This window comes from Phyllobates terribilis, unplaced genomic scaffold (genome assembly GCF_046119375.1).
Source record: "Phyllobates terribilis strain yellow unplaced genomic scaffold, ASM4611937v1 Scaffold_2__4_contigs__length_985480577, whole genome shotgun sequence".
In the NCBI taxonomy this organism is placed as follows: domain Eukaryota; kingdom Metazoa; phylum Chordata; class Amphibia; order Anura; family Dendrobatidae; genus Phyllobates; species Phyllobates terribilis.
In genome coordinates this window covers 953,105,302-953,126,872 of record NW_027362762.1, presented here as the reverse complement: position 1 = coordinate 953,126,872, position 21,571 = coordinate 953,105,302, and the positions used below count along the sequence as shown (strand labels likewise).

The window sequence follows — 21,571 nt, the reverse complement described above, 5'->3', positions numbered from 1 at the left end:
GGGAGCAGTATTATAGTAGTTATATTCTTGTACATAGGGGCAGTAATATAGTAGTTATATTCTTCTACATACGAGCAGTATTATAGTAGTTATATTCTTGTACATAGGGGGCAGTATTATAGTAGTTATATTCTTGTACATAGGGACAGTATTATAGTAGTTATATTCTTGTACATAGGAGCAGTATTATAGTAGTTATATTCTTGTACATAGTGGTCAGTATTATATTAGTTATATTCTTGTACTTAGGAGCAGTATTATAGTAGTTATATTCTTGTACATGGGAGCAGTATTATAGTAGTTATATTCTTGTACATAGGGAGCAGTATTATAGTAGTTATATTCTTGTACATAGGGGCAGTATTATAGTAGTTATATTCTTGTATAAAGTATCAGTATTATAGTAGTTATATTCTTGTATATAGTATCAGTATTATAGGAGTTATATTCTTGTATATAGTATCAGTATTATAGTGGTTATATTCTTGCATATAGTATCAGTATTATAGTAGTTATATTCTTGTATATAGTATCAGTATTATAGTGGTTATATTCTTGCATATAGTATCAGTATTATAGTAGTTATATTCCTGTATATAGTGTCAGTATTATAGTAGTTATATTCCTGTATATAGGGGCAGTATTATAGTGGTTATATTCTTGTATATAGGGGCAGTATTACAGTAGTTATATTCTTCTACATACGAGCAGTATTATAGTAGTTATATTCTTGTACATAGGGGGCAGTATTATAGTAGTTATATTCTTGTACATAGGAGCAGTATTATAGTAGTTATATTCTTGTACATAGGGAGCAGTATTATAGTAGTTATATTCTTGTACATTGGAGCAGTATTATAGTAGTTATATTCTTGTACATAAGAGCAGTATTATAGCAGTTATATTCTTGTACATAGGGGCAGTATTATAGTAGTTATATTCTTCTACATACGAGCAGTATTATAGTAGTTATATTCTTGTACATAGGGGGCAGTATTATAGTAGTTATATTCTTGTACATAGGGACAGTATTATAGTAGTTATATTCTTGTACATAGGAGCAGTATTATAGTAGTTATATTCTTGTACATAGTGGTCAGTATTATATTAGCTATATTCTTGTACATAGGAGCAGTATTATAGTAGTTATATTCTTGTACATGGGAGCAGTATTATAGTAGTTATATTCTTGTACATAGGGAGCAGTATTATAGTAGTTATATTCTTGCACATAGGGGCAGTATTATAGTAGTTATATTCTTGTATATAGTATCAGTATTATAGTAGTTATATTCTTGTATATAGTATCAGTATTATAGTAGTTATATTCTTGTATATAGTATCAGTATTATAGTGGTTATATTCTTGTATATAGTATCAGTATTATAGTGGTTATATTCTTGTATATAGTATCAGTATTATAGTAGTTATATTCCTGTATATAGTATCAGTATTATAGTAGTTATATTCCTGTATATAGTATCAGTATTATAGTAGTTATATTCTTATACATAGGGGCAGTATTATAGTAGTTATATTCTTGTGCATAGGGGCAGTATTATAGTGGTTATATTCTTGTATATAGGGGCAGTATTACAGTAGTTATATTCTTGAATATAGTATCAGTATTATAGTAGTTATATTTTTGTATATAGTATCAGTATTATAGTAGTTATATTCCTGTATATAGGGGCAGTATTATAGTGGTTATATTCTTGTATATAGTATGAGTATTATAGTAGGTATATTCTTGTATATAGTATCAGTATTATAGTAGCTATATTCCTGTATATAGGGGCAGTATTATAGTGGTTATATTCTTGTATATAGTATCAGTATTATAGTAGTTATATTCTTGTATATAGTAGCAGTATTATAGTAGTTATATTCCTGTATATAGGGGCAGTATTATAGTAGTTATATTCTGGTATATAGTATCAGTATTATAGTAGTTATATTCCTGTATATAGGGGCAGTATTATAGTGGTTATATTCTTGTATATAGGGGCAGTATTACAGTATTTATATTCTTGTATATAGTATCAGTATTATAGTAGTTATATTCTTGTATATAGTATCAGTATTATAGTAGTTATATTCCTGTATATAGGGGCAGTATTATAGTGGTTATATTCTTGTATATAGTATCAGTATTATAGTAGTTATATTCTTGTATATAGTATCAGTATTATAGTGGTTATATTCTTGTATATAGTATCAGTATTATAGTAGTTATATTCCTGTATATAGGAGCAGTATTATAGTGGTTATATTCTTGTATATAGGGGCAGTATTACAGTAGTTATATTCTTGTATACAGTATCGGTATTATAGTAGTTATATTCTTGTATATAGTATCAGTATTATAGTAGTTATATTCCTGTATATAGGGGCAGTATTATAGTGGTTATATTCTTGTACATAGTATCAGTATTATAGTAGCTATATTCTTGTATATAGTATCAGTATTATAGTAGTTTAACCTTTCCTTTACCCCCAATATCCGATCACTCACTCGCTCTTGTCACCTGCATCTTAAAAACATCTCCAGAATCCGACCTTTTCTCACCTTTGAAACTGCTAAAACTCTGACTGTCGCTCTTATTCTCTCTTGTCTGGACTTCTGCAACTCTCTTCTGATCGGTCTCCCTCTTACCAAACTTTCTCCTCTCCAATCCGTCCTGAATGCGGCAGCCAGGGTCGTATTTCGGTCCAGCCGCTTCACCGTTGCCTCCATCTTGTGCCAGTCATTATCCTGGTTGCCGGTCCGCCTCAGGGTCCAATATAAACTCATCACTCTCACCCACAAAGCTCTCCACAGTTCTGCACCGCCTTATATCTCCTCTCTCATCTCTGTCTATCGCCCCACACGTGCCCTCCGTTCTACAAATGACCTAAGACTAACATCCCCCATAATCCGAATCTCACACCTCCGTCTCCAAGACTTCTCTCGTGCTGCGCCAGTTCTCTGGAATGCTCTATCCCAGGCGATCCGACTGATGCCTAGCCCCCATATCTTCAAGCGTGCTTTAAAAACCCATCTCTTTAAGCAAGCCTACCACCTTAACTACTCAGTAAATTAACTTTTCCCTGTTCCCTCCTTCTAAATATCATTCAGAATCTGTTCCCTACTGTTCATCTGTCTCCACACCCTCCATGCACAAGATAACTGCACTCGGTACTCGAGTATTGCACTTAAGCATACAGGCTGATGACCGGATCATACAGCTTTATATGAAAATCCCTATTTATTATATAGAAGCAGTATTATAGTAGTTATATTCTTGTACATAGGGACAGTATTATAGTAGTTATATTCTTGTACATAGGGGGCAGTATTATAGTAGTTATATTCTTGTACATAGGAGCAGTATTATAGTATTTATATTCTTGTACATAGGGGACAGTATTTTAGTAGTTATATTCTTGTACATAGGGGCAGCATTATAGTAGTTATATTCTTGTACATAGGGGCAGTATTATAGTAGTTATATTCTTGTACATAGGGGCAGTATTATAGTAGTTATATTCTTGTACATAGGATCAGTATTATAGTAGTTATATTCTTGTATATAGGGGGCAGTATTATAGTAGTTATATTCTTGTACATAGGGGCAGTATTATAGTAGTTATATTCTTGTACATAGAGGGCAGTATTATAGTAGTTATATTCTTGTACATAGGGGCAGTATTATAGTAGTTATATTCTTGTACATAGGGGGCAGTATTATAGTAGTTATATTCTTGTACATAGGATCAGTATTATAGTAGTTATATTCTTGTATATAGGGGGCAGTATTATAGTAGTTATATTCTGGTACATAGGGGGCAGTATTATAGTAGTTATATTCTTGTACATAGGAGCAGTATTATAGTAGTTATATTCTTGTACATAGGGGGTAGTATTATAGTAGTTATATTCTTGTACGTAGGGGGTAGTATTATAGTAGTTATATTCTTGTACATAGGAGCAGTATTATAGTAGTTATATTCTTGTACATAGGAGCAGTATTATAGTAGTTATATTCGTGTACATAGGGGCAGTATTATAGTAGTTATATTCTTGTACATAGGAGCAGTATTATAGTAGTTATATTCTTGTACATAGGGGGCAGTATTATAGTAGTTATATTCTTGTACATAGGGGGTAGTATTATAGTAGTTATATTCTTGTACGTAGGGGGTAGTATTATAGTAGTTATATTCTTGTACGTAGGGGGTAGTATTATAGTAGTTATATTCTTGTACATAGGAGCAGTATTATAGTAGTTATATTCTTGTACATAGGAGCAGTATTATAGTAGTTATATTCATGTACATAGGGGCAGTATTATAGTAGTTATATTCTTGTACATAGGAGCAGTATTATAGTAGTTATATTCTTGTACATAGGGGGCAGTATTATAGTAGTTATATTCTTGTACATAGGGGGTAGTATTATAGTAGTTATATTCTTGTACGTAGGGGGTAGTATTATAGTAGTTATATTCTTGTACAAAGGGGGCAGTATTATAGTAGTTATATTCTTGTACATAGGGGGTAGTATTATAGTAGTTATATTCTTGTACGTAGGGGGTAGTATTATAGTAGTTATATTCTTGTACATAGGGGGTAGTATTATAGTAGTTATATTCTTGTACGTAGGGGGTAGTATTATAGTAGTTATATTCTTGTACGTAGGGGGTAGTATTATAGTAGTTATATTCTTGTACAAAGGGGGCAGTATTATAGTAGTTATATTCTTGTACATAGGGGGTAGTATTATAGTAGTTATATTCTTGTACGTAGGGGGTAGTATTATAGTAGTTATATTCTTGTACATAGGGGGTAGTATTATAGTAGTTATATTCTTGTACGTAGGGGGTAGTATTATAGTAGTTATATTCTTGTACAAAGGGGGCAGTATTATAGTAGTTATATTCTTGTACAAAGGGGGCAGTATTATAGTAGTTATATTCTTGTACATAGGAGCAGTATTATAGTAGTTATATTCTTGTACATAGGGGGCAGTATTATAGTAGTTATATTCTTGTACGTAGGGGTAGTATCATGGTCGGTATTTTCTATTATAAAGGAGGCTGTATTATACTGTTGACTGTGACTGGATTGGCTATTGATGTGTAATAAATAATAATCACTCTTTACCAATCTTTTTGCTTTTCCTGCAGGTAAAGAAATGACCTATCACGGACAGTCAGAACAGCATGCTGAGGAGACGCAACCTTCTCACTACACTGCTCATTATTCTACCATGGGCTCTTCTTTTAACACTGTGGCACCAAAACCCCACAAGCCGCTACCTCACCCTTTTACGAAGTAAGTAAATACCCTGAGGATGAGATCTATTCATTTAGTCCATCTACGCAAATAACAAATGCTGCAACCATAACTAATGGCCACCACTTAAAAACCTATGGAAATGGTCACTACGATGTCCATGCATCTTGAAATGTATTTCTATGTGCACATCCTGCTCCCTCTGCTGCATGAATGTGTCAGTCTTTACTACAGTTTCAGTGTGTTACTCAATCAGTTATGAATTAATTTTAGAGTTTGGTCTGGATTAATTATAGGGGTCTGTTTTGGTTTTAGGGTCTCGTCTGGGGGTTGAATAATTGGAGTTATTATTTTGGATCTGTATTATTTTTTAGAGTTCTGGTCTGAGTTCTGAAGGAATTTTGGAAGCATTGTCTTTGATCATGATAATTGTAGAGATCTGGTGTGGGGTCCTGATGCGTTTAGGGTGATGGGGTCTTAAAGGGGATGTCCATTACTAGAAAATGATGTCTCATGACCAAGGAGAGAGACAGCAAAGAGATCGCAGGAGCTGCACTGGTCTGGAAGGTAGGTAAGCATTTTATAATTTTGTTCTGAAGGCTGATGTTATTAAATTGGTCATGTTAATGATTTCCAAACTTTGTACAACCATTTAATTAAAGGGGTTGTCCACTCCTTGACATCCCCCTTTTAAAGTGGACCTGTCCCCAAATCAAAAGTGAGCTGTTTGTGCTCATTTTATTCCCTCTGATCCCCTGGATATTCTGCTCGTTATATCTTTTAAAATCCACCACAGCATTCCTTTTTATTTAGTGTAAATATTTTTTTTATAATGGGGTGTGGCTCATAGGATCCTCTGGGGCGTGTCTTTAGGCTCCTCTGCATAATTACCCAATGGAAAAAAAAATAAAAATAAGACCAAATTCTTGCCACTTTTGAAGAGGTTACAGATCCCCTTCAAGAAGGGTATGTTCAGTAATTAATTTTGCAGTCTATCTTTCCCACTAAAAATAATATTAGTGTAAAAACTTTTAGAAAGTTTACAAGACATTAACAAGACGACATATTTACTGTAGGTGGACAGCTTGAACCTTCAGGTGATGGAAGACGTGGGTGAGCGGACTTTCACTAAAACTGGTTGGGTACTGTCACGGGTGTATTAAGTGTGACAGACAGTCATTCTGGATCTGGCTGTAGAAGGTCACTGTGCTTGGCATTGCAGATGCCTTCTTGGTCTTCTCATCTCTGCAGTGTAGTGATATCCTTCTTCCTTTAGGACCCAGCAGCGACCTCCACCTTCTGCTGCTAATTGACACACCCTTGGTTGGTAGTTAAAGACTCTTAGTGTCTCCAGAGAGTCGCCGGTGATAGTTCTATGTTCCTCTGTTCATGCCTGGAGTACTAGTAGTTGGCTAGTTTCTTCTTGGACTTCCCTTGGAGGACAGTTGGCGTTGTCTCTCTGGTGTCTTCTCAAGCTAAGTGTAATATACCTGGCGGCGTTCTTGCATTGGGCACCATCTCCCACTATGCAAGATCGCAAACTTGATCATCAGTCCAGTCTCCTAGCCTGGCTTGTTTCCATGCTGTCTGCTTGCCTCTGTTCTGGCTGCTTAGGGCGGCGGCCTGGTCACTTCCTATTTCTTGTAGCTGCTGTGGGCACACCCCTAATGCGTCCTCAGCCTATTGCTGTCAGTCATTGGATATTTAAACCAGCTCCACATACAAGCTGGTGCCTGAGCAATGCGTTCCGTCAGATGGCTTTTCGCCGCTGATGTGCAAGGTCCTGTCTGAACTATCTTCTAGCCTGTTGTCTGTCTGCCTTTCCTGGAGGCTGTATTTCCAGGCCAGTGTGAACACGCTCCTAGCCTGTTCTTTCCGCCTTCTAGGGGCCGCATACCTAGATCCGCTCCTGTATCTTGCCTGTTCCTGTCTGAACACGCTTCTAGCCTGTTCGTTCCGCCTTCTAGGGGCCGCATACCTAGGCCCGCTCCTGTATCTTGCCTGTTCCTGTCTGAACACGCTCCTAGCCTGTTCGTTCCGCCTTCTAGGGGCCGCATACCTAGACCGCCTCCTGTATCTTGCTGCTGTGTCTGTTCTTGTCTGAATACTCTCCTAGCCTGTTACCTGTTTTTCTCTATGTCCGTATCTTCCCTTTTCCTGCAGAGTCTGAACCCGTACCTAACTCCTACTCGTTGTCCCTGTACTCCCGTTTGTGAGTTTAGAGTCCACTCGCTACTTCATTGCAAGTATCTTGTGTGTATCTGGTTCTGCCTTTCCCTTCTAGTCTGTTCTGTGTGAACAGAGCCCTGTCCCCTCTGCTCTGCCTTTGCTCACCGCTCCGGCGGCTCTTGCCTGCTCTGCCTTGCTCACCGCTCCGACGGTTCTCGCCTGCTCTGCCTTGCTCACCGCTCCGGCGGTTCTTGCCTGCTCTGCCTTGCTCACCGCTCTGGCGGTTCTTGCCTGCTCTGCCTTGCTCACCGCTCCGGCGGTTCTTGCCTGCTCTGCCTTGCTCACCGCTCCGGCGGTTCTTGCCTGCTCTGCCTTGCTCACCGCTCCGGCGGTTCTTGCCTGCTCTGCCTTTGCTCGCCGCTCCAGGCGGTCTCGCTCTGCTCTGCCTTTGCTCACCGCTCTCGCTCTGCTCTGCCTTTGCTCGCCGCTCCAGGCGGTCTTGCTCTGCCCTGCCTTTGCTCACTGCTCCAAGCGGTCTCGCTCTGCTCTTGCTCACCGCTCCGGCGGTCTCGCTCTGCTCTACTTGTCTACTGCATCTGCGGTTCTGTTCCTGAGTCCCAGTCTGTACTGGACCTTATCCAGTCTGTGCTCCAACCTGCTAGTGCCTCCCTGTCGGCACTCCAGCCGTGCTTGCCAGTACCCTCTGCCTGCATACCAGTTGTGCTTACCAGTGCCTGCCTGTCTGCATACCAGCCGTGCCTGCCTATACCCACCAGTCAGTGTGCCAGCCTAACCTGCCTGTTCCTGTATTCTCCGGTGTGGGTCAACAGCCGTGTCCGGGGTCTGACCTGGAGTAGCACCTGGTCCCTCTGCTCGGTTCCTCCCTGGTGCACTGGCGTCGTTAGCTGTCGTGCGACCTTGGTCGGATCGGATAGATACTTAGTTACGCCCCTCCAGGCACTCTCCGGTTCATGGTCCAGTGGGATCACTAAACACGCACACGCCAGTCAGTCCGGGCGTGTGCATAACACTAAGTTTATCTCCTTTGCCCTTTGTTTGTTTACCTTATTGTCTTTAGTTACAGTGGGGCCTGACTAGTGTTCACCCAGTCCCCTCCCTACCTGGCTGGCTCTAGCGACATTCAGGGATTAGGTTTCCTGCTCGGCGATAGGTGTGAAACCTATATAGGGATGATAGGGTAGTCAGGGTGATATTAGATCTGCCTAGGGGTCTCCACTCCCCATTTCCCTTTTTGTTGGTCTCCCTTCCCTCACTTCCCAGCGATTTACACTTGTTCCTTCCCTCACCTTGCGCGACAGGTACCCATTGTCTAACAAGTATTCAGAAAACCAAACGGCTCCCCCTAATGGTGTCTGTAGGAAGTTACATTTTATATCTTATCTCTATAGAGCTCTATATCAAAATGCCACAAAGACATTATAAGATCATCAGCAACAAATTTTGGATATATTTAGAATAAAATAAGTTGTGTTCAAGAGTAGCCATTTATTGTTAAAGCTGTGGCCGTAATTAATCAGATCCTAATTAAATTAAGAGACAGATTGGTGCCTATGAGTACCCACGCTTAGTTGCTAGTCAGACAGCTCCTTAGTAATCAGGTTATCTTAGATTGCATAGATCTCGAGTTCAAGACCAAACTGATACTTATTTGGGAGGCAAAGAGTTTTGGCTGTTTATGCTTTGGGCATTTTTCTGTCTCCTGTTGCAGAAGGAATCAGACTTTTTTAAAAAATAGGGAACCCCTTTAAGCCACAAAAAAAACTGGTTAGATATAAAATAAAGATAATCTTACCACACTGTATCATTGGCACGGGTTTGTTTTATTCTATATTGGATCCCTTGGTTGTCAGTGACTTCCTTCCTTCCTCCATAGTGACATAATGTGATATATTTGGGGATAAAAAGAAATCCTTCTAGAACAAACAGAAATGATTCAATATATTTATAGATTTCTTTGATTACACTAATCTGTGCTAGCGGCCGGCTTGGCATTATTCACGACTAACTAATTAATGATATCAGGCGCAGGCATTGGTACATTCTGATGATTAAATATAAATGTTCTTAACCTTTGTATAGTCAGGATTCAAAGACGTTCTTACATATAAATCTCATCCCTTCCCCCGAAGAAGGTGATAACCTTCACAAAAAAAAATAAAATCTGGCCTCCATGTATTTAATGATCGCTTTAATCACCAAAATTCTATTTCTTTTCGTGACCTTTTTCTTCAATTATTTAATCGATAAATTTCCTTTTACGACACTCTGGAAAAAAAAATCGTTCGCTCTGTAATGAGTTCGATGCCATACACGACGTTTAACAGTCAGATAAATGTACAGGAAGACATTTTGGGACTGAACCCATGTTGAAACACTAGCACACCCACAAAACACTTAAATAACCGACTATGGAAGGTGCAAAGGTAAGAGACACCCCAAACCATAGTGCTTAAAGTGGGCCTGTCACTTTAAAAAGAGTGTACAGTTTTTGTTTTTTTCTCTGATTCCTGTCACTCCCCTGAGTATTCCAGTTTTTGTTTTTTTAAAATCCGCCATTCGGTTCCAGAGATATGGTTTTTTTTTTTTAATCTATTGCTAACGTTTATGGTCGTTGCTCAGGGGTGTGTCTTTAGGCTGCTCTGCATAATTATGTAAGACACGCCCCTCTAATAGAGACAATAAAAATAATCACTAAATAAAAAGGCCCATATCTCTGTAACCGTATGGCGGATTTTAAAAAAAACAAAAAACGGAATATTCAGGGAACGAGCAGGAACAAAACAAGCACAAAAACTGGACACTTTCGACCTGCTGACAGGACCCCTTTAAGGAGCCTAAAAAAACACATTGCCACATAAATAGCACCAGTACTATAAATGACACCTAGTGGGGGCCCTATTACAGATTTTGAATTAGTGCCCAGAAGTTGAGTATTAGCACAGGTAAATTCCTACAATCCTACAGGGGGTATACAGACTCTGAACCCAATTTATAAGATAGTTTATGTTAGTTTTTCGGCATAAACTGGCTACAAAAAGTTGCAACTTGAGCAAAAGGTTATATATATATATATATATATATATATATATATATATATATAGGCTGAAAAAAAAAACAAAGGTCCATCAAGTTCAACCTATCTCCATCAATTATACATTTTACATATCCCTTTTTTTGGGGGTTTGACGTATTGAATGGAGGATGATCAACAACTTTTAGCTCAGACATAGGCCCCGATTAATTATTTGTGTTTATTTATAAGTCCCTTCCTTTCCTTTTTTTTTCTATAGTGGTATTACTTACTGTTTTGGCTGACAAATTCATTAAAATTGATGAATTTGGTGTGAAGTCAAAAATATTCTTTCTTCCCATCTTGAGATAAATCCTACAAAACAGAAGGAAATAACAACAATAAACCAACGGTAAGTCCCAAATACCAATAACCGAAGATGAAACAAAAAGAGGTATTTGAACAAAAAAAGACTAAATCAATCTTGTAGAAAGTACATATCAACACTTCATTAGAAAAAAATAATCACACATAAAAGCAAAACAATGACATATTAAAATATAATAATAAAATAAAACAGCTAAAGAGGGGGGAGGGGTATGCCCACAGAAATAATTAATGGACCTTCCAAAGAGCTAATCTGCATAAATGCAGGTATTTTAGAAACAATCGTTTTTATATACTTTTATCCACTTAAATTTCTGTATCACCAGTTAATATAAATAGTTGTTTAATAATGACACAATTAACAATCATCGGTGTACATGAGTAACTGTTGGAAAATATTAGGTTAAAAAATGTGGATAACCAATCTCTCTTAAATATAAGTGCTATAATGAAGTCCACATATTTTCAAAGTGCAAGTGCAATGGATCAATTCATAAGATTTTAAATATGTAAATACGCGATTGGAAAGTATAACAGTCAATAACATGAAAGATTTTAGAAGGACGTACCACAGACCCCTTCCCCTCACACCACTCCAACATCGTTTCGCTGCTGCTTCATCAGGGAGTGTTGTGGAGGGGGAATAAACCACAAATATATAGGGTCAACGCAGCCACACATAATTACCAAAGAGAAGCGCTATGTTATCGGGCGCCGCCATTCGCGCATGCGTACCGGCAATCACATCCAGAGCGGAGGACACAGTGCACGCCAATGAAGGGCGTGGTGCCATTCATGATGTGCCGCCGAGTCAGTCCACTCCCAATGCGAGTCGGGCGCCACGGCGCACAGCGCTCCCTGCAGCCATCTTGTAGGAGGGAAAGAATAAAGTTGGTTAAAAAAAGCCAGGATAAAGCTGCATTAACCCTATATACAGTATATGTGGTTTATTCCCCCCACACTCCCTGATGAAGCTGTAGCGAAACGGTGTTGGAGTGGTGTGAGAGAGCTGTGGTATGTCCTTATAAAATCTTTCATGTTATTGTCTGTTATACCTTCCAATCATGTATTAAAATCTTATGAATTGATCCATTGCACTTGCACTTTGAAAATATGTGGACTTCATTATAGCACTTATATTTAAGAGAGATTGGCTATCCACATTTTTTAACCTAATATTTTCCAACAGTTACTCATGTACACCGATGATTGTTAATTGTGTCATTATTAAACAACTATTTATATTAACCGGTGATACAGAAATTTATGTGGATAAAAGAATATAAAATAGATTGTTTCTTATACCTGCATTTATGCAGAATAGCTTTTCGGAAGGTCCATTAATTATTTCTGTCTGCATACGCCTCCCCTCCTCTTGGGCTGTTTTTTTATGATTATATTTTAATATGTCCTTGTTTTGTGTTGTTTTTATGTGTGATTTATTCTTCTAATAAAGTGTTTATATGGTCTTTCTACAAGACTGATATTGTTTTTTTTCAAATACCTCTTTTGGTTTCATCTCTTTCTTCCCGTCTTAAACTGATTTTGCGACTCCTGGCACCGAAAATTGAAAAAAACGGCCTCAAACTTTTGACATGCACAGGCCGAAACTTAGTTTTAGTAATTACTTTTAATTATTTTTAGTTAAAAACTTTTGACCCCCTTTTGGTGTTGCTTTCAAGGCTATTATTCCTCCCTTAGTAATTTTTTCATCTCGGGTGGAATAGTGGGATAATGATACCTCGGATTTGACAGATGAAGATATTTACCAGACTCTATCTTGTTGCCAAGTGACTGTAAAATCCATTTTAGAAAAACAGGAGGAAAGCGATTTCATCTCACAATGAATAGCAATCGTATCATATATTACTTTTAAGAGATAAGTAAAATAATATTTCTGCAGAAAAAAAAAAAAAGGATAGGTAATCAATATCTGATCGGTGGGGATGCGGCCACCGGCACCGAAAGCTGCCGAAACACAGCAGCTCCGTCAAAACTATAGTGGCCGCCGCGGCTGGGTACTGCAGATTCATCCCTTATTCAATTGCATAGAGAGTGGATCTCCAGTACCAGGCCGTGGCCACTATGGAAATGACAGAGTTGCCGTGTCTGACAGCATCCAAGAACTTCCAGCCGCTGGCAAATGGTCGACGTAGATGCCGGATGTCGCGCCCTCACCGAGCAGATACTGATGACCTACCCTACGGATAGACCATCAATGAAAAAGTAGTGACCAACACCTTTAATTGAGGGGCGTCCACTGTTGACAATCTTCATGTGGATAACAAAAAGTGTCCTGTTCGGTATTGCACACTCAAACCATTGATTTGAATGAGCACTGTGTAATACTTCTTTTCCACCTGTGGTGGCGCTGCAGAAAAATTATACACTTACTTTAAGGATTCCCCATAGATCACTGATCGCCCGAGCTGCCATGTAGTCAAGAGACTCCTCTAACAAGTCTGGATCCTCCAAATCAGAGACCCAATAATGAGGCACACATTTTCCAAATATTGTAAAACTTTTTGGTGAGAAAAAAAAAGAATGCAGTAATCTTTTTGTGTCTTTTGAAAGTTACGTGAACTTTCTGAGCCTAATCAAAGTCATCTTTCCTTTCTTACAGAGGAGATAGGTGACAATTCCACGGTCAAACCCCTCTTCAGCAATGTGACACAGAGCAAAGAAGATTCTGTTCAATGTGTCAACCAGTATCCCACCCGGGAGACCCCGGTGGTGGTAAGGACATACGTCTATTCAAGACCCCCACCTTGGAATGAAGACCTTCCAGTTATCTATGTGATTACTCCCACCTACACTAGGCCTGTCCAGAAGGCCGAGCTTGTCCGATTGGCCAACACTTTTCTCCATGTAGTCAATTTGCACTGGATCGTGGTAGAAGATTGCCCGAGAAAAACAAAACTGGTTGCTAATCTGCTGGAGAAAGCCGGGCTGAACTTCACCCACTTGAACATTGAGAGTCCACACAACCAAAAAGTGGGCATATCAAGGACGCCTGAGGTCACCCCTCGAGGAACCGTTCAGAGGAATCTCGGCCTTCGGTGGCTTAGAGACAACCTCAACGCTTCGAATCCACCAGAAGGAGTCGTCTATTTTGCAGATGATGACAACACGTACAGTCTTGAGGTCTTTGAGGAGGTAAGCAGTCACGAGAAAGAGCCATAGCTGGCCTTCAGACGTTATAGATATCTTAATTCTCCCTTGTAATTGGCTTTCCCAAACACGCTTAATCACCTTTAATGTTGGGATTTCAGTTTTATGTCTATTGAAAAATCAATATGTTTTCGCTCCTTAATTAAATTGTGATTTAATCATGGATCTTAGCGGGCAAAAGGCCTCACTCTGTAGAGGAACAGTCATTACGCTGTAGAAGATCATCACATTTGTCAAAAAGTTGACCTTTGGACAAACCTCCAAGTTTTAGAGATTGCAGAGTGAAAAATGATTTACTTTTATGGAACGAACTGCCCTTAAGAGAATGATTTTAATTTTTTTTTTTAATTTGGCATAGAAATTAAAAAAACGGGGGAAGGGAAGAACATTAATAGAACAGTAAATCCGCCAAGAGAGTACTCTAATAATACAATGTGATCTTAACCCAAATAATTTAGAAGCCGCGTACACTTTGATTCATTAGCAGATGGATTCTTTGGGTTCATTACAGTGGTAAGGAAGGACCTGGTGGAATATTGGATATACACGGCGCAACACAATGATTAATATCTCTCATTAACATATCGTGTAGGACGTGCGCTAACTCTCCGTAATCTACTACATAACGATGGCTTATAGCTAAAGTAATTCATCATAAACGTCCACCGATGAGAAGGAGCCAGCCCTCTCCTCCAGATAGATAAATGTGTTTGAAGAAGGAGACAAAAACATGCAAAAAAAAGGACAGCTTTTCTTCCCAGCTACCTGACAATTTGATGAATATTACGGTAAAGTCCAGAGGAAGGGTCTCGTAGATTACAAAATTCACCATTCACCATGGTTTATGTACTAGTCTAATAAGTAACTACTAGAAAATATTCCCAAAACATATCAAAAACATCATTGTCCACAGCCAATGTAGCCTTGGTGATGCCACTAGTGCTATAAGATCTTCCACACCACGAGTTAGAGCACTGGTTGGCAACCAGCGGCTTTGGACCTACATACAACTATACACTTTTGGCCCCTGGCTCCCCTATATTTTTCAACTTTTAGAGATGATTTTCCAGGAGGATGTTGAATGTGTCCAAAAAGTTTTAGTAACTGTGCCCCTTTTTACTGCTCACACTCTCCCACCCCCGTATACATATGTATTTGGACGTCATGGCTCTGTCTGATGACGTGATGCTCAAGAAATCTTCCACAAATGCTACTTTCTGTGAAATTTCAGCAGCTCCTGGGAAATTTGTCCACTTTTCATTTTGGGAAAGTTGGCAAATATAAATCATAGAATGTTAGAGTTGGAAGGGACCTCCGGGGTCATTGTGTCCAACCACCGCTCAATGCAGGAGTCACTAAACCATCTCAGACAGATGTCTGTCCAGCCTCTGTTTGAAGACTTCCATTGAAGGAGAACTCACCACCTCTCGTGGCAGCCTGTTCCACTCATTGATCACCCTAACTGTCAAAAAGTTTTTTCTAATATCTAATCTGTGTCTCCTCCCATTTAGTTTCATCCCATTGCTTCTAGTCTTTCTTTGTGCAAATGAGAATAAAGATGATCCTTCTACAATGTGACAGCCCTTGAGATATTTGTAGACAGCTCTTAAGTCTCCTCTCAGTCTTCTCTTTCACAAGCTAAACATTTCCCAAATCCTCTATCTGTTCCTCATAGGACATAGTTTGCAGACCAGTCACCATTCTGGTCGCTCTTCTCTGAACTTGCTCCAGTTTTTCAATGTCTTTTTTAAAATGTGGTGCCCAAAACTGTACACAGTATTCCAGATGAGGTCTGACCAAAGAGGAGTAAAGACCGATAATGACTTCAGGTGATCTAGACTGTATGCTTCTGTTAATACATCCCAGAATTGTATTTGCCTTTTTTGCTGCTGCATCACACTGTTGACTCATGTTCAGTCTATGATCTATTAGTATACCCAAGTCTTTTTTCAGACGTGCTGTTGCTTAGCCCTATTCCTCCCATTCTGTATATATATATATTTTTTTAATTTTTCTTGCCCAGATGTAGGACTTCGCATTTCTCCCTGTTAAAAAACATTTTGTTAGTTGCTGCCCACAGTTCCAGTTTGTTTAGATCTTTTTCAATCCTCTCTCTCTCTTCTCTAGTATTAGCTATCCCTCCTAGCTTTGTGTCATCAGCTAATTTAATCAGTTTACCTTCAATTCCTTTATCTAAATCATTGATAAAGATGTTGAACAACACAGGGCCCATGACAGAGCCTTGTGCTACCCCACTTGAGACATTCCTCCAACTAGATGTGCCACCATTTATGACCACTTTTTGGGTCCGATCACTGAGCCAGTTATAAATCCGCCTAACAGTTGCTTTGTCCATTCCATAGTTGGTCATTTTTTCAATAAGGATGGTATGAGATACTTTGTCAAACGCTTTGCTGAAGTCAAGATATAGTATATCTACTGTGTTTCCCTGATCCACCCAGTCAGTGATTCCATCATAGAAGGAAATTAAGTTAGTCTGACATGATTTATTAGTTACAAACCGATGCTGATGCTGGTTAATTACTGTATTCTTATCTAAGTACTTACAGACATGAGCTCCCCTGTTCCATTTTCATACTATGTTCAGACTCTCAAGAATGTTTTTTGGTATGGCCATTTTCTTTTTATTCCCATTATTGAGTTATATCACATTTGATTTGTAGAAAGCCACCATGGGTATTGAGAACAGGGGTCTCGTATCCATTATTTGCTAGTGACTTGGCTTTCAGTGAAGAGGGGTTGGCACATAGGAGACCACCTCTACTACTTCTACTACCATACTAGGGTGTTAGATGGGGCTCAGATCCCAAGGTTTGATTGAGGTTTCATCACATTTCTTGCTTTCACCAACCTTAATTTGTCCCCGAGGGTATTATTTTAAGACAATGAACTGTTACCAGTAATGTCTGACTATCTTATCCACAGATGCGATACACCAGGACGGTGTCTGTCTGGCCGGTGGCTTTCGTTGGTGGTTTAAGATATGAGTCTCCAAGACTTGGTCCAACGGGAAGAGTGATCGGCTGGAAAACGGTATTCGACCCTAAGAGGCCTTTTGCCATCGACATGGCTGGTTTTGCCATTAACTTACGCTTAATTCTTGAAAGACCATATGCCAACTTCAAGCTGGAAGGAGTAAAGGGAGGTTATCAGGAAACCAGTTTACTGAAAGACCTGGTCACCATGGATGGACTGGAAGCCAAAGCCGCCAACTGCACTAAGGTTAGAACAGATGCGATCCCTGGTCACCCAGCGGAATCACATGGCTGATGTTTCCAGCATTTACATCAGTCCTGTGCAAAAGTAACTGCCCCCTAAATCTAACAATAATGCACCCAAATATCTTCTATCATTACATATCCAGATTTCAGATCTACAGTATGTTCTATCTATATATCTTCTATTAATCCGCCTAAAGTCTGATTATCCATTTATCCTTTAGAAGCCCGTCTACGGTCCAATATAGCTTTGGGTGTGTATACTGCTCTACTCTCTGTATATACTGACCGCTGATCTTCCCTCCATACAGGTTTTGGTCTGGCACACGAGGACTGAGAGACCTACACTAGTGAATGAGGGAAAACGGGGCTTCACAGACATGAACATTGAGGTGTAGACCCGAGGGCATCACTATGTAAGTGCAGGCTCCTGCTCCAGAGCTATTTTGTCAATGTTCACAATTTAAAGGGGTTTTCCATCTTAAAGGGTATGTCCACCATTTTTATTTCTTTATCCTTCCTTCAATTAAAAATACAAATTGAGGCAACTTTGCAAATAGTTTTAATTACTAATCTATTACCATTTTGTCCCCAGCTCTTAAAGTTGTATCACAGACATAACATCAAGCATGTGTCCCTCACAGTAATATTTGGTGCAGATTATGTAATAATACAATGCTCCCAAGATGTCCTGATACTAGAAAAGCCAGTGATCAACTGTGATCTGTCAGGCGATCCAGCAGCAAGTGTGCAGTTTTCCTGCAGCACCACCACAGGTGAAATGAAGCGTTACAACGTCTTCATTAAAATCAATGATCTGGTTGTGTAACGCGTCTATGAGCCAGGACCTCCAGAGTGAGACACGTTATTGTAGTTGCTTGTAGATGAGGGTCCTAAATGGACGAGCCCTCTATATTTATTCACTCAGAACTCTCTAATAGGGACTTTTTATACCGGGGATTTATAAATCAGAAACCCTTTAAATGGAGACTTCTGTGGGAGGATGGAGATGATACTGTCAACAGCAGGATACATAGTTATTTATGGAATCGGTCACTTGTATGTATAGATAGGAAAAGATAGATCGATAGATAGATAGATAACTATTAGATAGATAGAAAGATAATAGATAGATAATAGATAGATGATAGATAGATGACAGATAATAGATAGATGATAGATAGATAATAGATAGATGATAGATAGATAATAGATAGATAATAGATAGATAATAGATAGATGATAGATAGATGATAGATAGATAATAGATAGATGATAGATAGATAATAGATAGATAATAGATAGATAATAGATAATAGATAGATGATAGATAGATAATAGATAGATAATAGATAGATAATAGATAATAGATAGATGATAGATAGATGATAGATAATAGATAGATGATAGATAATAGATAATAGATAGATGATAGATGATAGATAATAGATAGATAATAGATAGATGATAGATAATAGATAGATGATAGATAATAGATAGATAATAGATAGATAATAGATAGATAATAGATAGATGATAGATAATAGATAGATAGATAATAGATAGATAATAGATAGATAATAGATAATAGATAGATGATAGATAGATGATAGATAATAGATAGATGATAGATAGATAATAGATAGATAATAGATAGATGATAGATAATAGATAGATAATAGATAGATGATAGATAATAGATAGATAGATAGATAATAGATAGATAGATAGATAATAGATAGATGATAGATAATAGATAGGTAATAGATAGATAATAGATAGATGATAGATAATAGATAGATAATAGATAGATGATAGATAATAGATAGGTAATAGATAGATAATAGATATATGATAGATAGATGATAGATAATAGATAGATAGATAATAGATGATAGATAATAGATAGATAATAGATAGATAATAGTTAGATGATAGATAATAGATAGATAGATAATAGATAGATAACATAAATATTAGATAGATAATAGATGATAGATAAATAATAGATAATATATAGATAGATAATACATAGATGATAGATAGATAATAGACAGATAATAGATGGATAATAGATAGATAATAGATGGATAATAGATAGATAGAAAATAGGTAGGTCGATCTTTTTTTGATATCTACATAAATACATAAGTGACCTAGGGAGGAGAAGATACAGTAGAGAGAGAAAGAGAGAGAAATAGGGATAGAGAAAAGGAGGGAGCGAGAAAGAAAGAAAAAGAAGCAGAGTGAAAAAGAGGGAGACAAAAAGTGGGAGAAAGAAAAGAGGAACAGAGAGAGATGGAGAGAGAAAAAGGAAGAGAGAGAGAAAGAGAAAGGAGAGACAAAGGGAGGGAGAGAAAAAGAAAAGTGCGAGAAAGAAGGAGGAAGAGGGAAAAATAGAGCAGAATAAGAGAAAGTGAGAGAAAGAGAGCGAGGGAGAAAGAGAAAAGAAAAAGAGTGAGAGAAAAAGGAAAAAAGAGAACGAGGAAGAGAGGAGAAAGGAGAGAGAAAAAGGTAAAAGAGAGAAAGAATGAGAGAGACAGACAGAAAGAGAAAGGGGAGAAAGAAAAAAGAAAAGGATGGAAAGAAAGCGGAAAAAAAGAGAAAAAGCAATAGAGAGAAAGGAGGGAGAGATAAGGCACTGGAGAGTAAGAGGGAGAAAAAGGGAGAAAGAGGAAGAGAGAGAAAAAGGAAAAAAGAGAATGCGGGAGAGAGAAAGAAATTTGAGAAAACAATGATAAAATAAGATATTGCATTACTTTCTTATTTTATCTCCATAGTTACCACATTAGCAGCATGTTATTAGTAAAGGTAACATTGGCCGTCACCGCTGACTTTGATGATTGACCTTTATGTTTCTCTTTATTTTTCACAGATGACTAAAACAAAAAAAAACAAAGAAAAAATCTAAAAGTTAAATAAAAATAAAGACACTGGGTTACATTTAATTTATAAATGCGGCATTAATAGACGACTGTGGAACCTTCTTGTAGCGGCCTAAACGTCTACTGAACATGAAGAGAATAAAACAAAAACTGTGAATAAGCAGAAACTTTTCGGGGATTTTTTGCTCCTGCTGCTGAGACGTGGGATCAGACAAGACGACTGAAACCTCCTGAATATCAGAGATCGACTATTTCAGCGCTATTTTTTCTGTTCTGATGAAACATATGCTGGTTCTTCCTCAGACATATGGGTCTGTGTACCAAAGCTAATTAAAATGTTCTCACCGCTTGACGCGCCGTCAAATCTAAGACACTTACTAATCAAGTTTCCGGACGACTGAAAAAAGAAAAAAAAAAAGATCACTTTTTTTTTTTTTTTTATTTTAGAAATCCCGGCTTATGCCACATCTGACATAACAGATTTTGCTGATGATAATTAAAAACACAAAATGGCACATGGATAATAAAGGTTCTCCTGCTGATACTTCTATAGTTACGGAATCATCATTTCATGGTGTTGTATATGAAGATACAGGCTTATCCATTCACCCTTAAACATAAGTAAAAAATTTGATAGTAAATAATTTTATAATATATCAGAGCTGTTATTCTGATATAGAGTTTCAAATCCCCTGCATAGAGATAAATCATAGAATTTTCACTCCCGCCTGCCACCACTAGAGGGAGTTTAGAAGCCTACTGTATACTATTGGGATGTATGTAGACACCATATAGAGTGAGCTCCCCCTAGTGGTGGCCACAGACAAATAAAATATTATTATAACCACCGCTAGAAGGAGCTCACTGTATAGGATTCCACATACAACCAAACAGTCTATACTTGATGTCTCTGCAGATTTTCTTAAACAGGATCTCTTTAAACTAGATTCACATCTGCGTTGATCTATCCTAGGGAAAGATCCATTAAATAAGATAAGACCTTATTAACAATCATGGGGTCAGGTTTGGATAGCATATTTCTTCTTAGAAGGGTCTAATTTTATTGTTTTCCTTACACTCCCCCCAGAAAATCTTATACATTACTTGATTCTTTAAAATCTGCACCGCAGGTCTATTTCGGTGCAGAAATTTCCACAGCGGGTGAATATTTATTAACCCTTCAAATACTGGCCAATATATATATATATTTTGTACCTTTTTTTTTTTTTTTTTTTCACCAACGTGACTGTTATAAGGCTTTGTTTTATACAGGACAAAATATAGGGGAGGAGTCCTGAGGAGATAATTTGCATATTCCCACTGCATTTTGGGGTAAGTGAAGAGTCTCCGCGAGCTCAAAGAACACTGGATTTTGGCTGTTGGAGCTGAAAAGAGGACATCGGTAAACCGCG

The 21,571-nt window shown here is 38.0% G+C and overlaps 1 protein-coding gene across 3 annotated transcripts in view; it reads left to right on the top strand.

Annotated features, from left to right (window-relative positions):
* Nucleotides 1-20,705, top strand: part of LOC141239960 (galactosylgalactosylxylosylprotein 3-beta-glucuronosyltransferase 1-like) — a 111,688-nt gene extending 90,983 nt beyond the window's left edge. The window contains exons 2-7 of one of the 3 annotated variants that reach the window (XR_012305296.1): nucleotides 5,169-5,316; nucleotides 13,488-14,020; nucleotides 16,982-17,278; nucleotides 17,586-17,762; nucleotides 17,870-18,050; nucleotides 20,150-20,705. Coding sequence is in view for 1 of the 3 variants with exons in the window: in XM_073668580.1 (XP_073524681.1) it covers nucleotides 5,205-5,316; nucleotides 13,488-14,020; nucleotides 16,982-17,278; nucleotides 17,586-17,672 (1,029 nt within the window). In the remaining 2 variants the exon portion in view is untranslated. The remainder of the gene's footprint in view (nucleotides 1-5,168; nucleotides 5,317-13,487; nucleotides 14,021-16,981; nucleotides 17,279-17,585; nucleotides 17,763-17,869; nucleotides 18,051-20,149) is intronic. The other 2 variants (XR_012305301.1, XM_073668580.1) reach the window with 2 other exon arrangements.
* Nucleotides 20,706-21,571: the final 866 nt, after the last annotated feature.